The following is an 18,118-nucleotide window of genomic DNA, read 5'->3' as shown; positions in this document are numbered from 1 at the left end:
AGAATATTATGCCTGCTTGCCTTCGCAGAACTATACTTACATACATAACATTGTATTTATGCATGCCAAAATAATTTATGTGCAAAGATGCTTTTAGAAAATGTAAAAAGTGAAAAAAATTAACCCCTCCTTTTACAAAATCGTAGAGGTTTTTAGTGCCCGCTGCAATGGAATTCTATGAGTGTCAGAGCTCTTACCACTGCGTCCGGCATTAAAAACCACACTAGTTTTATAAAAGGAGAGGGGTAAGAAAAGGAAAATTAAATTTAAAACAAAATTTCCCTAGTACAGCCTTACATTACAAAAAGTAAACAAATGAATTAAATTTTTAATTGAAAAGCCCTTTTGTGTTTCATTTTCAACTACTCATAAAATTTATCTTGTGCTCTCTTATGCCCATCATATTGAACAAAATAAACATCATTCATACTTACTTTGGATCTGGTGGTCCTTCTGAAAGTGGCTTCATAGAAAGTTTACAAAGTGACCTGAAGACTAAGAAGGCATCTTTTTGTAAAATGTGAGAGAACTTAGCACCAGGAGAAGGTCCTGAAGTATTTCCAGATTCCTGTAAAACAATTCAGCTAGTTCAGAAGTGAGGCCATGAACACAGGAGGGTCATAATCCATATAAGTTTATAGATATACTAACATAGTAAATGTGATAGCAGATGATCAGCATGGTCCATCTGGTCTGCCCAAAAAGGCAACCAGGTTAAACTTGATGCTCTATGCAAGTTATCTGTTTTATTACTTGGGATCTAGGCTAGGTACTTAGTAGTACTTGGGACCTGGGTTGGCCACTGTTAGAAACAGGATACTGGGCATGATGGACCTTCGGTTGGTCTCAGTATGGCAATTCTTATGTTCTTATCTTGCACCCCCTCCCTTAGCACTATAATTCCAATTTTGTGCAGGTTACCCTCTTCTATGGCTTCTTTTTTATGTTTTGCTTTGAATGGATTAGTCTGGTGGTCTCATAGTTAGTGCTCAAAAACTAGTTATGGCTGATGTTTGGAATTAGAAGGCTTGCTAATGTAGAGTTCACTTTCCTTGGTGGGTTAAGAGATATTCAAATACTGTTCTTCCAGCGACACCCAGCTAATTATCAAAAGGCACCAGAAGCAGCTTTCTGTACATTAAGTTGTAGTATCTGATCAACACAAAAAGATGTGAAAGACAATAAATTAAATAATGAAGGCAAGAACAATGGACCTCTGAAAAGAGCAGGTCAGGAAAGGGGAAAATGATGGTATATAAGAAAAATAGTAGTACCATAATAATTTCTAATGCTTATATTTTAATTAAAAGCATGTCAAATCTACATTCAACTTGGATCTTCAGAAATGCTCCTTATGGATTTTATTTTTCTTTCCACAAGATATATGTAATATATAGCACTAACTTCATCATTCGATTCAAAGAATGTTTATGCACAACACAATAATGTGGCAAACGCTCTATTTTGACATAAGCTTCATGAAAACTTATCTTGTGTCAATGTTGAGCAGGGATAGATGCATCCAACATGTTTTACCTCGTAGCTTTATCAAGGAAGTCCCCCGGTTCACTGTATCTGGTAAAAGAATCACATCGGGATGGACAGATGCAATGAACTGGAGGGACTTCCTGGAAAAAGCAGCAAGGTGAAACATTCTTTGGATTGAATGACAGAGCTGGTGCTACATATATCTTGTGGAAAGAAAACCATGTAAGGAGAACTTCTGAAGATCCAAGTTGAAGGTAGAATTTTAAGATAATATCATAGTGCTTTGTGACTTGACATACTTGTATTCACAGCAGTAATTTTTCAAATGTCTGGCTCTTTATATCAGCTTTATGTTTTATTTATAACACTTGATATACCATAGTTCCATAATAAGGTCACAATGGTACAGGAATTTAAAGGAGATAGTAAATACATTGTTAAAAAAAAAAAAAAACACTTGAAACTACCTTTTAATTCCCCCTTCATTAAATTCCCTAGTCCAGGATCATGTCCCTTTAACTAGGCCAAAATAATTAACTTTTCCTACCACCATCCCATTAACTTGCAAAAAACTAAAACAAATCTCAAATAACATCATGTTACACAAAAGGAGCCAAGCAGGTCACTGCCCCCTGTTTAGTGTATTTGAAATGGTATGGTTTAATATTAAGATGGGTATAGAGAGATAGAGAGGGCTCATTCAAAAGCATAGGTTCTAGACTTAAAAAAAAAAACAACTAACTTTGTTCAGATGGGGGATTACGTCAAGGAATTATTGTCTGTTCTAAGAGAATGGTCTGCCTTTTTAGATTATCTGGATCATCTCTGACTTTTTTTTTCTCTAGCACTGTACTTCTTATTTATGCTCATATTCCTATTCTCCTTTCTAGTTTCTGTCCTCTTCTTTTTCTCCTTTCTCTCATTGGCCTCTGAGGGATTTTCTTTCTACGTCCCCTTCCTTCCTTTCTCCTCCCTACCGACTTTCCTTTTTTTCCTCTCCCCTCTCTTTCTTTCCTTTCCCAACTTGTCTTCTCTTCCTCCCTTTTTTGCATTCCCTTACTTTGTACTATAATTGGACAGGCTTGAATATTGTATTATACTATATTTTCTATTATCAATATTTTCAGATCTCCTATTGATAGCAATTTTTTTGATTGTCCTTGATTGTTCCTTTATTTCTTGTACACTCTTTTCCTTTTTGTACCCTACAAAAAATTAATAAAATTTCAAGTTAAAAAAAAAAGGAATTATTGTCTGAATGGGAACGACTGGAAGAAGTGGAAATGCAGTGGGCAAAACCGAAAGGAGTAATTGTAACGACAACAAACCTTTTTGTGAGGCAAGTAAATTAAAGTAAGAGGAAAAGAAGGCCACTTAGGTTCTCAAAAGTAGTAGCTGAGAAAGTAAAAAATAAGAGGTTTGCTTTCATAAACTACAAAAGATCACAGAAAGAGGAAAACAGGCAAAAATATCTGGAAAAGTTAAGAGAGGCTGGTCTTATAGTCAGGAAAGTAAAGATGCAAATGGAAGAAAAAAAAAATAGCTGACACAGCAAAACGGGGAGATAAGACATTTTTTTAGATTAGTGATAGGAAGAAGTGCAAAAGTGGCACTGTGAGACTCAAAGGTGAAGGGGCGAAATATGTAGAAGCTGATAAAGAATATTTGCTTGACAAATATTTCTGTTCTGTTTTCATGGCTGAAGCACTAGGAGTAAGACTGCAGAAGACAAATGTGAATAGGTATAGAGGAGTAGTAGACCATGACCGATTTTCAGAGGATTGTGTTGGTGAGAAGCTAGCTAAAATAAAGGTAGATAAAGCGATGGGGCCAGATGGTGTACATCTGAGGGTGCTGAAGGAACTTAGGGAAGTTCTGGTGGCTCCGCTGACTGACCTTTTCAAATGAGTCTCTAGTCAGGAGTGGTAACGGAGAACTGGAGAAGGGCGGATGTGGTCCCTCTTCATAAAAGTAGAAGTAAGGAAGAAGTAGGGAATTACAGACCAGTAAGTCTGACTTCTGTGGTAAGCAAATTAATGGAAATGTTTTTAAAACAGAGAATGGTCGTTTCTGGAATCCTGTGGATTACAGGACCAGAGGCAACATGGATTCACTAGAGGTAGGTCTTGTCAGAAAAAATCTGATCAATTTCTTTAACTGGGTGACCAGAGAATTGGATAGAGGGAGTGCGCTAGATGCGGTGTATTTAAATTTTAGCAAAGCCTTTGACAGTGTTCTACAAAGACGTCTAATAAATAAACTGAGTGCCCTCAGGATGGGTCCAAGTGATGGGATGGGAAAAGAACTGGTTGAGTGGAAGGCGACAGAGGGTAGTGATCAATGGAGATCGCTCTGAGGAAAGGGATGTTCCTAGTGGTGTGCCTCAAGGTTCTTTTAACATTTTTATATACGATATTGCTGAAGGGCTGTCAGTCAAAATTTGCCTCTTTGCGGATGATACCAAAATCTGCAATAGAGTAGACCCCCGGATGGTGTGAATAACATGAAGAATGACCTGGTGAAGCTTGAAGAATGGTCTGAAACTTGTAAGCTAAAATTTAATGCTAAGAAATGCAAGGTCATGCATTTGGGCTGCAAAAACCTGAAGGAATGGTACAGTTTAGGTCAGGGGTGAAGAACCTATGTGCACAACAGAGCAGGACTTGGTTGTGATTGTATGTGATGATCTTAAGATGGTCAAACAGGTGACGGCGAATGCTAGAAAGATGCTAGGGTGCATAGGGAGAGGTATGGCCAGTAGGAAAAAGGAGGTATTGATGCCATTAAGACTTTGGTGAGATCTCATTTAGAATATTGTGTACAATTCTGGAGGCTGCACCTTCAAAAAGATATAAAAAGGATGGAATAGGTCCAGAGGAAGACTACAAAAATGGTGCATGGTCTTCATCATAAGGCGTATGGGGACAGTACACTGTAAATAGCATGCAGGACAATTGCGCCCCAACAATTGTGCTCCATCAAATGCGCGCACTGATGGCGAGCATGAAGGGAACAGAATTTTCAAGGTGCAATTGTAAGTGTAGTGGGGGGGGGGGGGGTTTGCAGCAATCGAGCATGTCAGCATCCCCCTGAAGGAGAGCGCAATTGTAGTGGGGGGTTTCCCACACCATCTCCTCCTCAGAGCGGAAGAGGGAAGGCTTCGGGAGGAGAGCGTGAGTTTAAAGTGTAGTGGGGCAGGGTTCCCTCCCATACACATACAGGAGCGCAAGTATGTTGGGGGTATTACCCCCCCAAGTCCCCCCCTAAAAGCGCAAATGGGAAGGCATAGGGGGGGCGTGCATTTGCCCTGCGCGCAAATGTCAGGGTGGAATTGCCAGCGTGCCAATGTCCTATGCGCATTTGACGGGTCACCATGGGGACAGACTTAAAGATCTCAATCTGTATATTTTGGAGGAAAGGCAGGAGAGGGGAGATATGACAGAGACATTTAAACACCTACTTGATATAAATGTGCACGAGTCGAGTCTCTTTCATTTGAAAGGAAGCTCTGGAATGAGAGGGCATTGGATGAAGTTAAAAGATGATAAGCTCAGGCGTAATCTAAGGAAATACTTTTTTATAGAAAGGATGGTAGATGCCTTGAACAGTCTCCCAGAAGAGGTGATGGAGACAGATTGTGTCTGAATTCAAGAAAGCCTGGGCTAGGCATGCTGGATCTCTTAGAGAGAGGAAGAGATAATGGTTACTGTGGATGGGTCATTTGGCCTTTATCTGCCATCATGTTTCTATGTATTCTAAGGAAGACAGTACAACTGGAAGTGATTGTTGGTATAACCTGAAGGGGAAGTCCTAGTTGGTAACACAAAATATCTAGATCAGATACTCAGGTCCTTTATTATTCAAAGCCTTATATAATAATAATAATAATAACTTTATTCTTTTATACCACCATAACCAAAAGTTCTAGGCGGTTTACACTAAAAAGAGCTGGACAATCAGCGAAATACAATAACAGTAAAAAATACAAATATTTGCAAAATAGAATTTAAATAATAAAACTCTCATTAAGCAATAAATTTATCGAACAATGTGGTCTTAATTTCCAAAAACAGCAATAGGATAACATAGCTTGCTGAATACATTTACCTAACCAAGATTGTTGCCTACCAGCTTGAAATGCTAGGGTCCTATCTAAGAAGGTCTTATATCTATACCTATTAATTTTTGGATAAGCAAATAAGTAGAAGTTTCTAGTTTCTCTTGATGGTCTATGCAACACAAAATGAGGAAAAAGGTAAGCTGGAGACAATCCCAATATCAGCTTAAAGCAGATACAAGAAAATTTGAATAATATTCTTGCCTCCAAAGGCAATATGGACTAATATGGTTGTTCTTTTTTAAACCAAAAATCAATCGAACAGCTGTATTCTGAATTATCCTTATTTTCTTAGAATTTTTTTGAGCGCTCCTAAATAGATGATGTTACAATAGTCTAAAATAGATAAAACTAATGCCTGCACCAATAGTCTCAACGATAAAGGATCAAAATATTTTTTTATGGTTCTTAATTTCCACAATGTAAAAAAGCATTTTAGTACCACTAAGTTTGTGTGTTCTGCTAGTGTTAAATGTCGGTCTAGTATGACTCCCAGAATTTTGATAGATTTAATAATCGGGTAGTCATGACCATTAAGATGAAGCAATGAGTTTGTTATTTTGTCATTGGGACTAGCCAAGAAAAGTTTGGTCTTTTCCATATTGAGTTTCAGTTTGAAATTAATTGTCCACTGTTCTATCTGAGTCATAATAGAAGATATCTGGTTTAAAATTTCAGTGATAAAATTATTTAGAGGGATTAAAACAGAAATGTATAATATATAAAATTTTACATTTAAACTCTGTAATAAATGTCCTAAAGGGAAAATGTAGATGTTGAATAAGGTAGGCGACAGCGGAGAACCTTGTCTACTATTTCATTGATAACCAGTGCAATTCCTTCAAAATGGGAACTATATGATCCCTAGCCTTTCTGTCTACCAAACCTTTCGCTGCTAGCTGTACATCACCCTCTCTACTAAGAAATTTCTAATTCACTAACTGAAAAAGGATAAAATGTTACCAATAAGGCACTGAAAAATAAAATGCTAACTTAAAAAATAAAATTATGAAATACATATAAAATCATTTGCTGAAATAATACCCAACAGCATTATTAAGAAACACATTAAAAATGGAATCGACTAATAACTCCCCCCCCCCTTTTACTAAACCGTGATAGCGGTTATTAGCACAGGGAGCCATGCTGCTCCAGATGCTGCTAGGAACTCAATGAGCAGCGCAGAGCTTTCAGCATGGCTCCCTGTGCTAATAACCGCTATTGCAGTTTAGTAAAAGGTGGGTAAGCTACCTATTTGGTGCCCAAGTTTTTCTAAATTAAAAGTTAATGCAGGAATAAGTTAATGCAGGAGTACCATAAAACCCCAAACCTAATTTTTAAATACTATAGATACAGGAATGTAAAAAAGTTATCACTTCCCCTTCAGATTTCCCCTATTATTGCATATGTCATTTTTTTTTAAAGATCAGAAACAATGCAATATAATATTAGACAAAGGCAGTGCATCACAAACTGTGTGCCTCCTGAGATTTCTGGTATGCTGCAACATGCTGGCGAGCAGGAGAGTCATCCACGCTGGCTGCCTGCCTAAAGGATGTGCCTCTTGCAGCGAGAGGCACGTCCTGTAGGCAGTCAGCTGACGCAGATGACTCTCCTGGCCGAAGTCTCTCCCCGCACCTCCTGGATACTTCCATCGGCGGGGTCGCAATGATGGCACACATGTACATGATATCATCGTGTCAACTTCCTGGTGCCTTCCGTCCGGGTCACTGAATTTAGTGTGCCTCCGGCCAGAATGTTTGCGAGTCACTGGACAAAGGGAACCTAAGAACATAATCATTCCTAAATGATCCATCCACATGATACCCAAGTGATATCACCCACAAGAAAATGTAACTGCCACCATGAAGTATAACTATGACTTCTTTATGCTGGATCCAGTCCACTGACAAAAGAATGTACACTTGATAGAATATGAATGCATAATATTACGCATAAATGGTCACAGAGCCAGATCTCTGGCAAGATTTTATGTAAGAAAAAAAATAGAATGATTATCGGAGAAGGGACATAGATGTTGCAACAAATTATTGTGCTCAGTAGTTCTGATATGGTGAGGACAAGTATGATCTGTTACACTTGTCAAAGCTGAAAAGGATTCTATATTTTATTTATTTATTTAGATTTTTATCCCATCCTCCCAGCCTACACGCAAACATTCACAATGCACACAGAGCTTTATTTTATGGGGTTCTATGGAATTAGTGAAAACAAGTGCATCTAAATGAATAAAACCACATTTTGAATATTTAACAATTCTGAATTTGCAGTATTTCAATTCCATAGCACTTACTTTCAACTGTAAATTACCTGAGTGTCACTGGAAGAGACAGAAAGCCTGTCATCCGGTAAGGATGGTGTATATGCCATAGATATTGGAGTGCCAGGGATTCCATTTACATGAATGTTTTCACCATCATTACTATCTTCTGTCATTCCTATGGTTACAGCTGTCAATTCTCCCATGTCTGAGAATAGGATTTAAAAATGAAGCTCAAGAGTTATATAGATATATGGTCATGCAAGTTTAATTACCCACCAATGTCCAGATCAATTTTTCATATTTTATGGTTATCATCATCTGTGTCATATACTCTTGTACATAAATACCTGAATTTAAATAGTCAGGGCTTCCTCTTTAAAATCTATGAGCCAGATGCTAACTGCTGAAAGTTTCTACAGAAATGCAGTTTTAATACAAAGAATCCATGTTATTTGTGGATTCATCAATCATATAAGCTTATGGAATTGTTGCAGGCAATTGGCAAGATGTCAGAATTTAAAAATCAAAGAGGAAAAATCTGTGGTATTCCTTCTAAGCCCCTAGGTCCATATCTCAGAGCGCCTCCAAGAGTTTAAAATGGCAAGAGAGGGCTTTGTATAATTGGGTGTCATACCTGTACAAAGGGATGTCTTTCAGAGTTATTTTCCCAGAAATTCATAGAATTAAGAAGGACCTCATGGAATGGTGTAAGTTGTTCATGTAATGGGCAGAATTAATATTTTTAAAATGTGCGTTGCCTCTCCAACTTGCTACAATGTTCCCCAGTATGTACAGAATGCCTTCTGCAAGTAAAGTGACAGTAGGAGTCTGGTATGCAAGATGTGAGTCTGGTGAAATGCTCGGCACCAGATGGAAGTGTCATGGGCCATTTTTTGGGAATGGCTAAAGGTAAGACTCCCCAGAATGGGGAAACGCCAATAGAGGCCTCTGCTATTTCCGAAAATAAAACTGAGGTATGCTTTACTCCTTTGAATTATCTAATGTACCAAACATGGATTTATCTATTCTACAAGCAATGTCACAGTTGCAAATAGTCCACTCAACATGTATGTATTAAAGACATTTAAGTGGTTAAGGAAACAGAAACAGACACATGATGGTAGATAAAGGCCAAATGACCCATCCAGTCTGCCCATCTGCAGCATCCAGTCTGCCCATCTGCAGCATCCATTGATAACACTATTAGAAATTCTAATTTCAGATTTTTGAACTCCCCTTGTTTAAAAAGTTATTCTAAAGAAATGCTGAAAAATACTGTGTAAAGTATTACATCTTTTACAGGAAATACCATCACAAATTCTTCAATGTAATATACCTTTTACAGGAAGTAACACCACCAATTCTTATGTGACCACTACCCTCAAGTCCAGAACACTTCTGAAAGCACTTCTGTACCAAGACAGGGAGCCAACCCTGAAGTAATTGAAATGGTTAATTGTAAAAGCCCATTTCTAAAGTGTCTAATGTAACTCCTGGGACAAAACAGAGAGTACAGTACAAAGTTATGACCTTGATCCACTAGGTCAGGGAAGGCAATTCCGGTCCTCGAGAGCCGGAGCCAGGTCAGGTTTTCAGGATATCTACAATGAATATGTACAAGATGGATTTGCATGCACTACCTCCTTGAGATGCAAATCTATCTCATGCATATTTATTGTGGATATTCTGAAAAACTGACCTGGCTCCAGCTCTTGAGGACTGGAATTGCCTACCCCTGCACTAGGTTCTGTATAGATTGGCATCAGCTTGATTTGGTGCATTGTGGGAGATTTATAGACCTGGCAGTATAGTGAGATCAGAGGGAGCCATGAGACTAACAGCGATTAAGGAAAGAAGTGTACGATATGTATTTTCAAAAACAAGAATGTTTTGAATTGTTGTGGTACCTCTATGGAATAATTTACCTGGACATTTAAGATTGTGTACGAATTATGCTAACTTTAAGAAGTTACTAAAGACACAACTCTTTGTTGATGCCTATTTGTAAGGAGGCTATTTCTTTCTTCAAATGCCTTGATATACAGTCACTGTATATGATGAGAAAATAGAGATTTGGGGTTTTTTTGATTTTCTGTTTTGCTGCTAATATGTTTTATTGGAAATTTTATGTATGTTTGCTTTTGGAAACCGCTTAGATATTAAGCGGTCTATAAATGTTTTAAATAAATAAATAAATAAATAACCAACAATGACCTACTTGTACTTGTAACTATATATTTGAAACTATGACCTAAATGTATTAATATTTATACTAATCTACCTGTACTAGCAACTCTGTTGAATATCCACGTCAATCTGTCCTTTGTAACTTCCTGGGTAACTGACCCAACCTCTTGTACTCTTGTAATGAACTGAATAGACAGAATAGAAACCCTGATTAACTTTATTTTCTGCCTGGTAATAAGTGTCAGAAAGTAGTGAGCACTAGGAATATTATTTTGGATTCTTTGGAACCTAGAGAAAAAATGGAAACTACTGGTAGTTCTAGTAGGACATTGATTCTAACTTTCATGAACAGTACTGCTAGAGATTTCTTTCTTAATTACTACTTTAGGTTAAAAGAGAAGTAATTTATGGGTAAAAAGATATGAGTATGTATCACGTGAAAAAGATAAAAATACCGTATTTGCCGGCGTATAAGACGACTTTTCAGTACCTTAAAATCCTCCCCAAAGTCGGGGGTCGTCTTATACGCCGGGTACTGTTTACATGCCCTTACTTTACATTAGAGAGCTGCACGGGGACGCCCCTAGGGTCGCGGGGATCCCGTGGGGACGCCCCCTAGGGTCGCGGGGATCCCATGGGGACGCCTCCGAGGGTCGCGGGGCTCCTGCGGGGCTGGATGTACTCAGTCTTCTGGATGTACGCGGCTCTTCTTCTCCCTACCTTCTCTGCTTGCAGCACAGAGCCGAACGGAAGTCTTCCCGACGTCAGCGCTGACGTCGGAGGGGAGGGAGGGCTTAAACAAAGCTTAAACAAAGCCCTCCCTCCCTCCGACATCAGCGCTGACGTCGGGAAGACTTCTGTTCGGCTCTGTGCTGCAGGCAGGGCAGATAAGGAGAAGGAGAGTAGCCTCGCGGTTCGAGTGGCTACCAAGGGAGAGGGGCGGCCCGCCCCGCCCCGCCCCGGTTGCAGCACAGCCGGCCAGGTTCCCTTACTTTTGTGGCACTTCCCCGACCGACCGATAACAGCCCGGGTCCGACAATCCTCCCTGCCCTGTAGCCACGAATCTAAATTACCTTCTTACAGCAGCTGGGAGGGCAGGGAGGTTTGTCGGACCGGGGCTGTTGTCGGTCGGTCGGGGAAGTGCCACAAAAGTAAGGGGACCTGGCCGGCTGTGCTGCACCCGAGGCGGTAGAGAAGGAGGGGGGGAGAAGGACGCTGAAAGGCCATGGTGAAGACAGGAGGGGGGGGGGGAAGGACTCTGAAAGCACTTGAAGACAGAGGAGGGAGAAGGAGGCTGAAAGCACATGGGGGAATACAAAGGGGTGGAGAAGGACGCTGAAAGGCCATGGGAAGGGCGGGGGGGGGAAGGACTCTGAAAGCACATGGGGAAGACAAAGGGGTGGAGAAGGACGCTGAAAGGACATGGGGAAGATGGGGGGGAGAAGGACACAAAGGAAATGAGGAAGAGAGAGTAGGGAGAAGACGCTGGCAGGGAAGAAGACAGATGCCAGACTATGGGGGGAGCAGAGAGAAGAAGATGGGTGCCAGACCAATTTGGAAGGGGGAAGAAAGGGAGAGGCACAGTAACAGAGCAAATGGAAGATGCAGAAGGAAGAGAGATAGTGGATGGAAGGAATTGAATGAGAACATGAGGAAAGCAGAAACCAGGCAACAAAGGTAGGAAAAGAATTCTATTTCTTTTTTTTTTTTTTTTTTTTGCTTCAGGATAAAGTAGTATATTAGTTGTGTTGATAAAAATTTATAAACATTAGAGGCTCTGGTAGAAACCTGTTTACAAAGTATGTATTCTTCCCAATTAATATTTTCAAATTAATAAAGTCTTTTTGCTTATTTGTAAATGGGTTTCTACCAGAGCCTTTAATTCAGTAGCATAATTAAATGAAATAACTATTTCTGAAGTTTATAGGGACGGGCGGGGACGGAGGGGATTCCTCGCGGGGACGGGTGGGGATGGAGGGGATTCCTCGCGGGGACGGGTGGGATTCCTCGTGGGGACGGGTGGGACTTTGGCAGGGACGGGTGGGGACGGGTGGGATTTCTGTCCCCGCGCAACTCTCTACTTTACATGCCCTAACATCTCCTTCCTTACCTCCTTACGGTGCTTACGGTACTAGTAAACCTGCCGGGACATCAGCGGGGCCATGGCGGGACATCAATGTGACAAGGGTGCCAGCTCCTTCATCCTGCGCAGCGGGAAGCAGCGGCGCTCTGGCCCCACCCCTTTTCTCTTTACTACGTCTCTCGCACATGCGGCCGTGTGTGGAGTCTAGCCCTTAAGGAAGTTGCGGGGGCGAACAGGAGACTTTTGAAGGCTTTTAAAGGGAAACTGTCATGCCAGCAAACTTGCTAGGGACTTGCCCGGCACTTGCTCTCTCCCTCTATGTGTTATCTTCCTTCTATCATTGACAGTTTCAGTTTGGTTAACAGTTTAGAAAACAAATAGCATGGCAGCTCCCATGGGTTTATTGTTCTATTCAGCTTTAGTGAATTAATTAAAATTGTTGAAATAAATTCTGATGTTCTTTTAAGTTTTATTTGTTGTGCAGAAGGTGTGCGGAAGAAGGGGTAGTCTTATACGGCGAGTATATAACAAACTCTATATTTTAACTGTAAAAGTTGGGGGGTCGTCTTATACGCCCAGTCGTCTTATACGCCGGCAAATACGGTAGTTATTATTAAAGCCAGTCAGTACTTCAAATAGAAGCTTCTTTTTATTTAAAGTTTCCCTGTGCAACGGTACCCAACCTTACAATTTTTCCACAGACTGAGGGGGGAGGGGGAGAATTCAAGTGCATAATCAAAAAGGTGCATTATATATTATCTAATTATTACATATATAATGTAAATGTAATTATTACCAGGTACATTTTATATTATACGCTTTATTTCTATTATTACCATGTGCAGCATATTTCGATCCTGCCCACCAGCCCCATACCCAACATTACTCCTTGTATTACCTCTCTCCAACACCATGCCACATCTTCCCTCCACTGCCTCCACCAACATTCCTCCCTCCCACCATGCTGCCTGCGGCTGACCCAAAAGCCTTTCCTCTGAGCATAGAGTAGTGGAAAACTTTATTTTTCCCTCTAAAAGTCTGATCCTGATATTCTTCCCACCGTTTCCAGGTCCCTCTTGCATCTCTCTCTACCCATCCCACTGTTCCCTCTCTACCACCATTTCCAACATTTCTCCCTCTCATCTCTCTCTTCCTCAAATATCTCTATCTCACTCCACTCCCACCATCATGTCCAATAATTTTCTCTCCCTCCCTATACCCAACAATTCTCCTCTTTCTTCATTTCCCATGTGCACCAACTCTCTTTCCCTCTCACTTACCCATGCCCAACAATTATCCCTTTCTATTCCCTCCCCCACCTCAGCATCTTCCCCTCACTCCCTCCATTCTTCCATCCTATGTCCCAAGTTCATGCTCCCCTCCCTCCATTGTGACCCAAGCTCATTCCCCTCCCTCCTTTCTTCCTTCTTTCCATCCTTTGTTCAAAGTTTGTGCTCCCTCCCTTCCTTCTGTGTCCTTCTTTGTCTCTTCCCTTCCTCTATTCTGTGTTCCAAGTTCATGTCTCCCTCCCGCAGGTAATTACTTGTTTTGACTAGCTCCCTCATCCCAGCCACACTTCTCTTCACAAAACTGCGACCATCCGCTCCTACGACCATCCGCTCCTACATGCAGCTTGCAGCTGACCTGGAAGCCTAGAGGGAAGGCTTCCGGGTCAGCTGATGGTTGCGGCTTTGTGAAGAGAAGTGCGGTTGGGAGGAGGGAGCTGGCCAGAACCCAGGGACTGTAATGTAAATAAAATACAAATTTCTGTACCGACTGGTTTGGCACAGCTCACGGCCCAGTATTTGTCCACGGCCCGGTGGCTGGGGACCTCTGGTATAGTATACTGTCAGTTGCATATGTATATATGAGGGCAAATCAAAAATTAAAGGCAATTGTTAAATTATGCGATAACCAGAACAGAGCTAGCAAAATGCAGCATATATACTCATACATTGCCTGTTGCATAGTTCGTCTATGCACAGTAGTGTTTGGCCTTTAGTCAAATGGCAGCCACGAGGTCAGAAACAGGGATTCTCCATTGCACGATTGCACCCTTTGCTTTCTTTGGGCAAAGGGAGTGAAATCTGTGAAATTCACCATTGGATATTGATTCAATATGGACATAGAACCATAAATCAACAAAAGATTTATGAGTGGGTAAAAAGCTTTAAAGCGGAAAGAACAGTTCTTACTTATGAAGGTCGTTCCAGTCACCCATCAACATTGTGTACACAAGAGCATATTGACAGTGTGGATGCCTTGATTAGAGAAGACCAACAGATAGTGGTGTCTCAATTGGCAAAAAAAATCTGGATATCAGTTGATATATGCAAATTTGGATATCAGCCATAATGCATGACGACTTGGGATACAGGAAAGTCTCACACGATGGGTTCCCAAACAGCTTACTGATCTGCACAAGCAACAGCGTGTGGAGGTTGCAATCCATTTCCTGAGAAAGTATGAAGATGATCTAAGTATTCTGGAGAGAATTGTCACCAGCGACGAGATATGGGTGCATCACTGCAACCCGGAAAGCATAAGACAAAGTATGATGAAGTAAAGGAAGCAGTGCTCACTTGGCTTCAGGAGCAGCTGAAAAACTTCTTCTCTGCAGGAATGAAGAAGCTAGTTGAATAATACAACAAATGTGTCATCTTGCATGGGGACTATGTGGAAAAGTGATATGTTCAACTGCTCACAGTTATTTCTATTTTAAGCAATTAAATGTATCTGCCTTTACTTTTTGCTTTACCCTCGTATTTTTGGATCCATCTCTTTTGACTTTATTTTGACAATAAAAGACACGTCGGTTGGGAGTACCCAAGAAGGGATCATAGGTAGAATTAAAATTTATTTATGCTCTCTGTAATTTCTTCACAACCTGTATATTTTTTTATATAATATAGCTTTGTATGTATCTTTTTCTTTTATTACTCCACAAATAATAATGGATTTCTCATACCGCGGACTCTAATTGAATATTTAGAGGTAATGTTAATTTATTTATGCTGTTTCATTAGACTGGACTAATTTTTCTTTTCATCCAGTTTTTCTGTACAAGTGTGACTTGTTTGTATATTTCAAAATTACATATTTTTAAAAATGTGCATTACATTACAAGTACTTTGTCTAACTGAGCATATCTCTCATCATATACTTCCCCCCCCCCTAGTTTCCGCTAATCTAAATGAGCATATATGCGTTTTTATATGAGGCAATGTATTTTTAAAGTACTATTTTAGCTTGAGGAAAACCAGACCAGCAAAAAAATAATACAGTGCAGCTCAATGAGCATGTATTCACCAGTGGCTGACGAAGCTTGGTTATAGATTTAACAGACCTTAGCAGAGGGAAATAGCCTAAGAACATTGCCAATAGCTTACTTGGATCTGGCCAAGGTCAAGTAATTACTCAGAGTACGAATATAGCACATAACCCCCAAATTTGGAGGATAGTGGGCAAGATTCACCTGTATGGTCCTGATAAGGAAGCAATACTTTGCAGCATGTACAATTTGCTGCATATGGAACAAAGGTGAGAGGGATTTGAGGTTTTTGGGGTATTTTTAGTAATATGAAGTTCCAACCATTTTTTGAGCTGGTTAGAGAATTTGATCTCTCCATTTATATCAGATATTTGTACCCATAATTAAGGACAAACTTGGAAAAATCTTTTTCTAATAAGTCCCCCAGGAAAGTGTAGAACAGTTTATTGTGAAATTGATCACGCCCTTTATAGGCTCCTCTACTCCCTCAAATGTTGTAAAAGGGTGGAATATTTACATTACATTAGTGATTTCTATTCCGCCAATACCTTGCGGTTCAAGGCGGATTACATAAAAGTTTTCAGAGATTACATAAAAGTTTACAGGAATAGCATAAGAGATGTCATAAGAGTTACATATGAATTACCAAAGAGTTGTCGAGATCTTAAGGTGGTAAGTGTTGGGTAAATTGAGGCATTTACCCAACCTAAGGATCCAGTACAATGAGCACAAATGGTGGAACCAATGGGTATAAGAATATTAGGTGTCCCTCTGAAGCAAAAGAGCTGAAGTTTTGCTTAGGCTGCTGCACAAAGTATATTGCTGGCGTATCTTTTTTTTCAAAGACTGAGCTGCACAGTTGAAGAGGATGTAGCAACGTGGACACGTTTTCCACATTTGGTACAGCGGAGTTACTCACCTGAAGCAGATGCTCTCTGAGGACAGCAAGCATAAATTCTCACATTAGGGTAACATCATCCACAGAACGTGGTACAGACAGTCAAAAGTGTACTGCCACTTTAAATCTTTAGGAATGCCTGTATCGCATGCATACTGGTATATTCCCGCCTGATATCAGTTTATGAGACCTGTAGACCTGGGGAGGATGGGAGGGTTGTGAGAATATATACCTGTCTTCAGACAGCACCTACTACAGGTAAGTAACTTTGCTTTCACAGAGGACAAAAAGGCATGATATTCTCATATCTAAAAATAGGGACTCCCAAGCTGCCAGGATCATGCCTCTGAGAAGAGGGTTGTCAGCTACCATGACCCTGGTGAAACTGAAAGGGTTGGAGGGTAAGTTGGCATTTAAGAAGAGAATATATTTTGCAAAACTGCTTGCCCAAACTGACTAACCCATCTGGAATGATTCTCCATGATGCTGAGGCAAGGTCTTGATAGTATAAGAAACTGAGCAGAAACAGATACGGTGTGGGCAAGAGCAAAAATGCCTGTAATGGTCAGGGTTCTCTGAAGCAGCGGTTAGCGAAATGCGTCAGTACCCCAGATATATAATGCAATGGTTTTATTGAAGTCTTCACCAAAGTTAAGTCTGTTTATTACCTATTGAAGTTATAAAGCATTTTGTGTGTGAAAAGAAGATCCTCTTTGAACACTTAAAGGTTCACCTAGTGCAGTGATTGAGAAATGAGCTGTTTAAACAGTGGGCTAACCTTGCTCACTTAATAGTCTCTGATAACCAGCGGTTCTCTGCGCACATAGAAAGTGACCTTTATAGATGGTGTAGCTGCATAATCACCTGGTGTAGTACACGTGGTATCTGCTTTAAGCTAAATACACTAGGATGTATAAAATATTTATTTCCGATAATTTTGAGTTTGCTTTATATCAGATATTTTGGGGCCCGTGTTGTCTATAGAGTTTCACTTTTGATTCATCTGTCCAGAGGACATTAATACAAAAGGCTTGGGGATTCTACAGCATTGATGTTATTCTTGGATAGCAGCAGTTTCTGTCATACTACTCTCCCATGAATGTCATTCTTGCCCAGTCTTTTTCTAATTCTAGAATCAAAATCACTGAACTTAGATGAGGGTAGAGAGGCTTGTAGTTCTTTGAATGCTCTTCTGGGCTTTTCTATGTCCTCCCAATGAGTTGTTGCTGCATATATGGAATAATTTTGGTCGACTAGCCACTCTTGGAAAGATTCACCACTATTCTGGAGATAACTGGTTCAGTGGAGTCCTAAAACTTTAGAAATGGCTTTGTAACCCTTTCCAAACCGTATTTCAACAACTTTTTTTCTCATCTCTCCTTGATTGTGGCATAGGGTTCTTATGGAATGATTAGGTACTTACCTAGATAATCCTCTTTCCTGTAGAACACCCTTCAGATGGGTTGTATACCTCAACTCAAGTTGGATTGCAGATGTCAATCATTTTTCTCAGCTCCACCTCCTTGCCTTCCTCTGCAGTGCCCTCTCTCTTCAGTCCATATCAAAGCAAGTGAATCACTAAAATAAAAAAATTACAACAAAATCAAACCCTGCTATTCAAAAAATTTATCCAGATATCTTAACTCTTCCCCTTATCAACCCTCCCTTGTAAATTCCCCCTCAAATCTCTTTCACTCTTACAATTTTCCTCTGCAAAATCTCAACCATGTAAATAGCTCCCTAAATTGTAATTCCCCTGGAAATGTCCAGTTATCTTTTTTTGTAATCCT

At 40.2% G+C, this 18,118-nt stretch overlaps 1 protein-coding gene across 1 annotated transcript in view; it reads right to left on the bottom strand.

The window, feature by feature from the left end:
- The window catches only part of ARFGEF1 (ADP ribosylation factor guanine nucleotide exchange factor 1), a 382,919-nt gene that overhangs the window by 249,489 nt on the left and 115,312 nt on the right, over positions 1–18,118 (bottom strand). Inside the window, exons 8-9 of the mRNA XM_033933351.1 lie at positions 7,937–8,094; positions 435–568 (exon numbers count right to left, since the gene is read on the bottom strand). Of these exons, the coding sequence (XP_033789242.1) occupies positions 435–568; positions 7,937–8,094 (292 nt within the window). The remainder of the gene's footprint in view (positions 1–434; positions 569–7,936; positions 8,095–18,118) is intronic.

The sequence above is a fragment of the Geotrypetes seraphini genome, chromosome 2 (genome assembly GCF_902459505.1).
Source record: "Geotrypetes seraphini chromosome 2, aGeoSer1.1, whole genome shotgun sequence".
In the NCBI taxonomy this organism is placed as follows: Eukaryota; Metazoa; Chordata; class Amphibia; order Gymnophiona; family Dermophiidae; genus Geotrypetes; species Geotrypetes seraphini.
Note: the sequence above shows the minus strand (reverse complement) of the source record. Positions and strands in the feature narration are given on the sequence as shown.